Source organism: Silurus aristotelis, assembly GCF_946808225.1.
Source record: "Silurus aristotelis genome assembly, chromosome: 5".
Taxonomy (NCBI): Eukaryota; Metazoa; Chordata; class Actinopteri; order Siluriformes; family Siluridae; genus Silurus; species Silurus aristotelis.
This window is the reverse complement of record NC_139578.1, coordinates 1938192-1947863: the sequence shown is the minus strand read 5'-3', so window position 1 is coordinate 1947863 and position 9672 is coordinate 1938192. Positions and strand designations below refer to the sequence as shown.

The following is a 9672-nucleotide window of genomic DNA, read 5'->3' as shown; positions in this document are numbered from 1 at the left end:
TAGAAGTGTAGTGAGATTTGCTTTACAGTATAACATGTTCATGTAAAACAAGGTCAACCTAATCTGTCAATCAAATACAAGTTTTATTAAATGGATGGTCATTTTTTATTTCTTGATTTTTTTTATTTTTATTAAAAAGTCATGTTTTATCTATTTATAGTTACATTGAATGGTTTGGAAAGTCTGCAAAACAAATGGCTGCATCTATAAACAGGCCTTCAATCACCAGCCTCTTTCATTTCTTTCTCTCGAAGTTGATAAGACAAAAATGCAGTTTGTCATGTTCCTAAATAAAAACAAAGCATAAAAACCTCCCAAAGACTTTCCTGTGGAGAAAAACTTAGCGACACCAGAGACTCTGAAATCTCTGAAGTCTCCCCACTGAAAATGTCACCATTTTAAACGATTGCATGATGAATCCATGTCCAAGTCTACGTTGTTGCTATGGGAACGAGCGTATTCGAAGCGTAGCATAATTTGTGAAGCCGTTCTAGATCATGACCTCACATTAGCTAGACGGATGGCCCTTTATTTTGTTTGTTTTAATGACCACCACTTTTCTGGGAAGATGGTCCACTAGGTTTTGGAGTGTAATGTGTATTCATTCAACCTCAAGTCTGGTACTGGTGTAGGTGAAGTTAGAATGCCTGGGTTGCAGTCAGCATTCCAATTCATCCCAAAGGTGTTCAATAAAAGTTGGGGTCCAGTGCTCTTTAGCAGGAGATCTTCCACAACCCATGTAAATCATAATCTTAATGAAGCCTACAACTTTAAGCTAACACTTTGGAAAAGAAACACATATGGGTGAAAAAGTCAGGCGAGCCAAATATCTTTGTCCATATAATGTGTGATCCCAAGAACACCATGAGCACAGTGAGTCATGGTGGTGTGGGCATCATCATCATCATTATCATCATCATCCAGAGCTGCTTCTCTCGAAATGGGACATATTACAGGAAAGTTTAGCACGAAACCCGTATCTGAGGAGAAGATGGGCGCATCAACAGGACAAAGAACTGGTCTAGAGAAAAACAAAAAACTAAAGTGGAGGTTCTGGCATTACAAGATGATTTGGCAAGAGGAATTCACCGAACTTTCCATCACAATGCTTCAAAAAATGAATTACGTTGTCTCAAAACACTCATTGAGTGCTCTTCAGCAGGCCACTCAAGATCTTCCACTCCAACCCATGTAAAGTTCTTCATGGCGCTTGCTTTGTGATGCTACTACATCCAAAGACAGCCTTATGGAAAAGGCTGGTGTCCCAATACTTTTGATATATAGTTCAATGTGTCCTGAATTACTATAAAAATATTGTAACGAAAAAAAAAACCACCAGAAGCTTCAAATTGAAACGTTTTTAATCACATAGAAAGAGTTTAAAACTATAATTATGACAGTGAGATGATTTATAGTTAAGTGTGAGCCCCCCAACACGATTAAAAGAGGAGGGTCTTTCTATCTCTTTCTCTCTCCCTCTGTCTATCCAACTCTGTCTGTGTCTGACTCTCTCCCTCTCAAGCACATACGTCCAAAAATAAACTTAAGGAACTGTGTGTCCTCTGTGTAGAAAAACACTTTGCTGTCTGGGATTGCAACACCACACACACACACATACATGCTCCAGTGTTCATCTGAGTCTCTGGATGATAAAATCTGCATCATTATTCATCACACTACTGGTTCTACACAACCTTTTTCTACTGTCAGTCATCGTCAGAACACTGGAGGTATGGAAGCCATGGTGCCATTCTTTTGCATGTTTTATCCCAACCTTTACACCGGAACGATGGCTTGCCGCATGTTGAGCACTCAGCTGGCTCATTTCACTGTTACTTTCTATTAAAAGCTTATTATGGCTGCTTTGTTTGTATCAGAATATTAAGAGCAGCAAAAGTCTTGCACAGGTGAACTGACTGGTTCAGTTTTAGACCATATATTTTACACACAATCGTTCCATCTAACTATTATATTATATTATTCTATTCTGTTATGTTTTTTTGTTGGAAAATATTTCACATAGAACCTTTTATGAAAAGGTCCCTGGGTTTCTGCAGAGGAACTGTGTAAATTTACCCCAAAAGTTGGTGGTATGTACTTTTGTAAATATTGTCTGGTCCTGATTTTATGTTATACCTTGTTGGTTAGAATGAAACAGAAACTAGTGGACATGCGCCGAGCACTTTGTCCGTCATTCAGGGCAGAATCGGACCCGGACCTAAAAGCACCACAAAGTCCTGATGGCCAAACGGAAAGAATGGTGATGAAGAGGGAGATCTCTCTGACCAATGGCGTCTGCCTCATCGTGGGAAACATGATCGGCTCAGGAATCTTTGTGTCTCCCAAAGGCGTTCTCCTGCACAGCACGTCTTACGGCCTTTCGCTGCTCATCTGGGCACTGGGGGGCTTGTTCTCTGTTTTCGGTGCTCTTTGTTATGCCGAGCTCGGTACCACCATCGGCAAGTCAGGCGCCAGTTACGCGTACATCTTGGAGGCCTTCGGTGGATTTCTGGCATTTATTCGCCTCTGGACTTCAATCCTGCTGGTGGAACCGGCCAGCCAGGCTGTCATCTCTCTGACGTTTGCCAACTATCTGGTGGAGGCCCTGTATCCGACATGCCAACCTCCATATGATGCTGTGAGGGTCATCGCTGCCGCCTGCATCTGTGAGTCAAAAGTGCTTGTTTTCTTTTTTTTGTTGTTGTATTGAGCATTGTGATGAAAAATCTATATGAAAGTTTCTTTTCACAGCCCCATTTAAAAAAAAGTTTGCCCTTCTTTGCTGTCAAATTTCAAATTATTCAAAATGTAAGGCATAAAAATTACAGTTTGAATGCGATTTTGCTCAAGCAAAAAGATCTGATCTAAAACGTCATCATTGGAAGCAAGATGTCGTTAGAATGGCATACGAGTCAATAATGAGGAATGAAAATTGGGCAGTGGTAAAAAAAAAAAAGTCTAGCAATCTACTACATGTGGTTACACACCATTTAAATCTTGTGGTTAATCATGTGGCAGAATATTTCATGCTTTTGGAGATCCCCTGCTCATCCCTCTGCTCACTTCCTTACACTGACCGTTATTGTGTACATCACCGTTCTTGAAAAACACTAGACTGGAACAAACAGGCTTTTTTTTAAATTAGCATTAGATTCTAATTCTAGAGTTTATTCCCTTGGCCTAGTCATTCGTCCGTTTCACTGTGCCTCGGGAAAGCAGGTCAAACTATTATGGTGGTCCGAATCTTTTTTTGGACATCATCCCTATCTTAATGTCCTTGACACAACAAGATAGGAATTTAGGTGAAAGATCAACATGTGAGGCATTCGTCCCAGGTTTAAGCAGTAATCACTGCTCTTATGGTTACTATCTTTCCAACATGTGGACATTTCCTTTTTAATGTCTCAACCACATTTTCACTAGTGGTTTCTGTTCTGGTGCGTGAACAGAGTTGAAAGCTCACGTACATGCAAACAAATGACGTATGTTAAGACTGTGAGCCTAAATCCGTTTTTCTTTCTTTCACTGCAGTGATCTTTGAGGCACACACACACACACATATATATATATATATATATATATATATATATATATATATATATATATATATATATATATATATATATATACACACACACACACACACACACCCTTCATCAGCAATAAAATTGCACACACACAAAAAGAGAAAAGAGAAGAAGAATTGGCGTTTGGCCTATAATCCTGGCTAAATCTGGCTAGAAAAAGATCACACCCAACATAAAAACTGCAAAATACTTGGGGGGGATTAAATATTAAAACTGACATTACATATTGTGAATGGTTTACTTTATGCTGTCGACTGGTGAACCAGTGATTTTAGAATTGCATTTAGTATGATGTGGATTAAAAAAACTGGCAACTGCGTAAATCACATTGCTCAACATGTTGGTTGTATTACACCAACAAGGCATACATTTATGGCCACCAATCAGGCATAACATTATAACCACCTGCCAAATTTTGTGTTGGTTCCCCTTTTGCTGATAAAACACTCCTGACCCATTGACAGCATTGTGAGCTACAGTAATTTGAGCTACAGCTACTCGTCTGTTGAATCGGACCACACGGACCAACCTTCGCTCCCCAAGTGTATCAGTGAGTCTCGGCTGCCCACGACCCTGTTGCCGGGTTACCACTGTTTCTTCCTTGAAGCACTTTTGATAGATACTGACCACTGCAGACCAGGAACATCCCACAAGATCTGCCGTTTTGGAGACCCTCTCGGCCCTCTATCCATACCAATATGTCAAACTCGATCAAATACTTACGCTCAGCCATTTTTCTTGCATTTGAGGACAAAATGTTCACTTGCTGCCTAATAAATCCCACCCAATAACAGGTGCCATGATGAAGAGATAATCAGTGTTTTTTAACATAATGTCATAATGCTATGCCTGATCAGTGTATGTTCCATTCATCAGTAAAAATAGATCACCTTGCTGGTAGTCGCAGTGGCCAGACCACCCAGAAAGAAACATGCAGGAGGGCTCGAGTTATTAGAAGTCAAACACCACACGTCATTTACACCATAATTGTCGTGTTCTTTATGAAATTAAACAATCCAGACACACTCCTGATACCTTGCTGTTTCACAACTCGGCTGTCATTTTGATTTCTACAAAGGAACCTGCAGAAACAGTAGGAGAAGATTCGAAAAACATCATTGTATGTAAACATTTATAAAATATATTACTATCAATGGCACAAAGCTACAGTCCAGCATCCTGGTGTGAATATAAAAATAATAATAGTAATATTAAAGTAAACCCCTAGAACGATATCATTACTTCTTCTCCTTGTTTCTCAAGGTTCTTGCTTCACCTTCTTCATCTTCATCTTAACACACTCTTCCTTTCTGTCTCAGGTGTGCTAATCTTTATAAACTGTGCCTATGTAAAGTGGGGAACCATGGTCCAGGATGTCTTTACCTACACCAAGATCTTGTCCCTCATCCTTATCATAACAATCGGCATTTTGAAAATAATCAAAGGTATGTAATTTGGGTGAAATGTGATTTTAGTTTTACATTCAAAACAATTTAAAATGTATTTAATTGTTGACTGATATTTACTTCCTTAGTTCTAATCTACTGTAAATAACAAGTAAGAAAAAAATTACCTCATAACATACTTTGTTTTGATTAACAAATAAGAACCCTGTAATTTTTTGTAAAAAAAATTGTCATTTTAAGTTGAAAAGGTTATAAAAGTTCATCTAATCAAATACCCATCCAGCAGCATACACTTTTCATATCTATTGGATAAAACTTTTTTAGGTCTTGAAATTGTAATCAATATGGAAAAGCTCTTATTTAAAAAAAAAAAAAAAAAGATCTTAAACTTTAAAGTAGGTTTGTTTTCTTTCCCAGGAGAGACTCAGAACTTTGAGAACCCATTCGAGGGCTCATCCATAGAGGCTGGGAGTATTGCACTCGCCCTTTACTCAGCTCTGTTCTCCTACTCTGGCTGGGACACGCTCAACTTCGTCACGGAGGAGATTGTGAATCCGGAAAGGTCTTGATTTGGTTGTGCAGCTTTTGAAAAACATAAACCGATGATTAATAATTCATCAACCACATCCAGTAATCAACCAGATTATATATAATCATGAAGCTGATCAATGCAATGCAATGAAGAATTCAGTGTTTTAATTTGTTTTTGTTTCTTTATGCAGGAATTTACCACTAGCCATTGCCATCTCAATGCCAATTGTAACCATTATCTATATCCTGACAAATGTGGCCTACTACTTGGTACTGGACATACCTTCCTTCATGGCTAGCGATGCAGTCGCAGTGGTATGTGTGTTGTATATTTTTGCTTGTATTGCACACTCTTCAAATTAATATTTGGGGGGGGGGGGGCTACAATAATACAATGATTAATTGTAGTACAAAGGCCAATCAAATAAAACATTTTGCCCATGTACCAAAAACCTTTTGAGGTATATCCAATTTAATACATTAGGATCTCAATGTAGATCTCGAGGTGACCATCTAAAATTCTCCTACAGACTTTTGGGAATCAGGTTCTGGGACCCTTTAGCTGGGTTATTCCCATCGCTGTGGCTATGTCCTGTTACGGTGGACTGAACGCCTCCATCATTGCTGCATCCAGGTGATTGTCTCCACTTGTGTGACATTCACCAGGACATTTTCATCTTATTCATAGATACTTGTGAATGTAGATGTGTGTGCTGGAAAAGATGATTAAATCAGTCTGGGTTTGTGTATTCCAGAAATCTGCTTACAAGATTTTGTTTGTACTTCTTGTGGCAGGTTGTTCTTTGTGGGGGCCAGAGAGGGTCAGCTACCAGACAGTCTGGCTCTGATCCATGCTGACCGCTACACTCCAGTCCCGGCACTCCTCTTTAATGTAAGACTTACATGTTTACCAACTGCTCTATCTAAATGGCTTGGAGAATGATTGTGGATTGTAATGTACTGCAGAAGAACTCTTAAAAGCCTTAGCTTGTGTCATTGGGGGTGGCCTCAGTTTGACCACCGCCGCTCCCGCAAAAGAGAAAATGGATCTTTATAATGCCATTAACCTTCTATTTTCTCCAGTACAACCCTCAACTTTCTTTGTTGACCATGTTTAGGGTTTAACATTTTAAGTTCCAAGTCCAACTTGTGTGTGTTGATGTTTACAGGGTGTAATGGGACTCATCTTCTTGTGTGTGGAAGATGTATTTCTGCTAATCAATTACTTCAGCTTCAGCTACTGGCTGTATGTCGGATTATCTGTAGCAGGACTCATCTACCTTCGCTTCACACAGCCGGACAGACACCGACCTGTCAAGGTAACGAATCATTTGTCCGAATAAATTGTTGGGTTTGTCTTTTTAGGAAAGCTTCATTTTCTCTGTCCTCTCTCTCTTCTAGCTTTCACTGCTCATTCCCTTCATCTATTGCTTGTGCAGTCTTTTCTTGGTCATCGTTCCACTTTACAGCGACACAGTCAATTCCCTTATAGGAGTAGCAATTGCACTGTCTGGTGTACCAGTGTACTACTTCTGCATCTACTTGCCTGAGGAGAAGAGACCAAAATGGTTCAGTAAGCTCAATGGTAAGAATCCCGATTTTGTTTATTGTAGTTGTACAGCATTAGTTTGAGAAACGTATTTGTTTTCTTTGTAGAAACGACATTACTGATAATCTCCTATTTCGGTGTTCACTGTAGTTGTCACTCTTTGGTGTTTTGTATTGTTCTAAGATTTAGAATCACACCTTCGATATCACCCGAATGAGTATGGGTTCCCCTTTTTAGCCTGGTTCCTCTAAAGGTTACTTCCTCATAACATCTAGGGTGTTTTTCCTTGCCACAGTCGCCTTAGGCTGCTCATCAGGGATAAACACACATAATTCACTTTAATTCTTGAGCTCTGTAAAGCTGCTTTAAAACTATGTCCTTTGGAAAAAGCACTATAGAAATAAACTTGGAACAAATTCACTTTTATTGCAAGCATTGATGTTATCTCTGATGATTTTGATATGGTCTTTAAAAATTTCTATATAGTAATAACTGATGTTTAAAATCCAAAAACTATGTTTAAGAACTATAATTAATTATATTGATGCCAGGTGAAGGATAATGATCCTCCTCCATTTAGAATGGTCTTCTTCTTGATCTTCCATCTTGATGGAAGTGCTGAGCGTAGAAAAACATAACACAAGCAATGTCAACCATGTTGAAGTTCTCAGTAGTTGCAGTTCTGATTACTCCCGCAGCTGTTTATGTGCTCCTGATTTGTTTGTTGACCCGATCTCATCTTTCCTCCTGCTTCTTCTTCCATGCCAGCCACCATCACCAAATACACCCAGATCGTGTGCTACTCCTGTTTAACTGACCTCGACGTGGAGCCAGAAAAGTTGGCTGAGAACAAGACTCAGTGATCTACGCAAGAACAGCAAACAGAGAGCATTTCCTAAAGACAGCATAGATTTTATTAACATTTGAATTGCACAGGAACACCATGGTGAGCATAGAACAACGATGGTGTCCAGTGAGGAGCTGTAATATTCGTATGTATCGGTCATTTATTTTCTGCATACATTTTTTTTGCGTTTTGTACTGTATGTTTGAAGTACTGTACCTGGTATAACATGAAGAGAAAATTCAACATGTTTTATTGTTATTTTTTTTATAAGATTCTGATGTTACGGTACACTTTTTTATACGTTTCTCATGAATATGTGCTTAGTGTCTCTTATTACTAATTAAATCTTTTTTTTTGGCTTGAATCATTGACTATGTAACTGCGTAAAAAAAATTCCCAAATCCTAAAACTCTGACCATGTAGAGTTTTATCTGGATTAATCCGACCTTTTCATTATGACTAACCTCTAACTCAGCTGGTAAGTGTTCAAGTGTGAACACCAGAAGATGAGTCAGCAGTTTTGAAAGGAAGCAGTCCAATTCGTACTGCTCCGCATAAAACCGGAACTTTAGGCCTACATGCGGCAGCTAGATAACCCAATGAGCCAAAAAGTTTTGGCACCCGGTGACACAAGCTCTTGGCTAACTCTAATAGGACACAATTAAACAGCAGTTTTACCTCAGGTTAAGGCAAAAAAAAACAAAAAAACATGTACTGTAAAAAAATACTTCCAAATAAGGTCAGTGAAAATGTTGACCCAGAGTCTAGATTCTCATGAATCTATTATATGCCATGAGATATATTTAAGAAAATGTCTTCCCTTTTCAGCTCATCCATAGAGAAAGGTGTGGTAGAGCCCAACCATGTTTGTCATAGTTTTCTCAGTAAAGTCCTAATTCCCAACACCATACTTGTTTAATGCTATTGGAATACAATTGACCTCTTTTTAGTGATTAGATTTGGAAAAATTGCTATTTCATAGACATTCTGTAGATTTTCTTGCCTTTATAGATGTTGAGCAATTAATAATACAACTGCAGTACATGTGTTAATGGAGTTCTATTGGGAATTCATGTTGTCCTTTACTTGCTCTATTGGGAAGAGGAAGCAAAAAAGGATAGTTGATCTTCTGTGTATATATCTGATTGTGGTAATGGGAAACACACCTGGTGTAACAAAACATTACTGGATTACTTTTTACTCCATTTGAAGCCAAGATATCAAAATGGATTCTCGTTTTTATAAAAAAAATTGTTAAATAAATGTCTCTAGATCAATACTTAACATTTTTCTTGGACAAATAATGACATTTAAAAACATGTTTTGAAGATTATATGGAGCATTCACCGAACAAATGTGATATCGTATTAGAACAACCACATTTATACTGCATAAACGTGTTATTTTAAACTGGGCTCATAAGTAATAAATCAACACCCCTGTGGTAAAATTACAATTCATTTAAGGTCCAGGGCATATCAGATTTTAAAGACATGAGCTATTAATATGCCTCCAGCAAATCAGTTTATGCAGGGTGTATTCCTGTTCCTGGAAGAGGCTTCAGATTTCACACAAACCCGACTAGGTATAAAAGTCATCTATACATCTATTCATCCAATAAACCATCCATCCATCCATCCATCCAACAATCCATTCAACTACCAGTCTGTACACTGCCAAGCCATCCTCCCTACTATATATCCATTCACTTGTTTATCCATCTATCCACGCTCCCCTAATCCATCCACTTAT

The 9672-nt window shown here is 38.5% G+C and overlaps 1 protein-coding gene across 1 annotated transcript; it reads left to right on the top strand.

The window, feature by feature from the left end:
- Window positions 1-1492: 1492 nt before the first annotated feature.
- On the top strand, window positions 1493-8163 carry LOC310727058 (Y+L amino acid transporter 2). The gene is made up of 10 exons (XM_083543125.1): window positions 1493-1730; window positions 2149-2666; window positions 4907-5032; window positions 5411-5555; window positions 5716-5839; window positions 6055-6158; window positions 6320-6416; window positions 6694-6843; window positions 6926-7109; window positions 7842-8163. The coding sequence occupies exons 2-10, from the start codon at window positions 2150-2152 to the stop codon at window positions 7934-7936; spliced, it is 1542 nt and encodes a 513-aa protein (XP_083399251.1). The 5' UTR covers window positions 1493-1730; window position 2149; the 3' UTR covers window positions 7937-8163.
- Window positions 8164-9672: the final 1509 nt, after the last annotated feature.

Excerpts from the sequence above, each read along its gene's own strand:
- LOC310727058 (XM_083543125.1), top strand. The coding sequence starts at position 2,150 with ATGAAACAGAAACTAGTGGACATGCGCCGAGCACTTTGTCCGTCATTC. Across the intron at positions 2,667-4,906 it reads CATCGCTGCCGCCTGCATCT|GTGTGCTAATCTTTATAAAC; the intron begins GTGAGTCAAAAG and ends TTTCTGTCTCAG. Across the intron at positions 5,033-5,410 it reads CATTTTGAAAATAATCAAAG|GAGAGACTCAGAACTTTGAG; the intron begins GTATGTAATTTG and ends TTTCTTTCCCAG.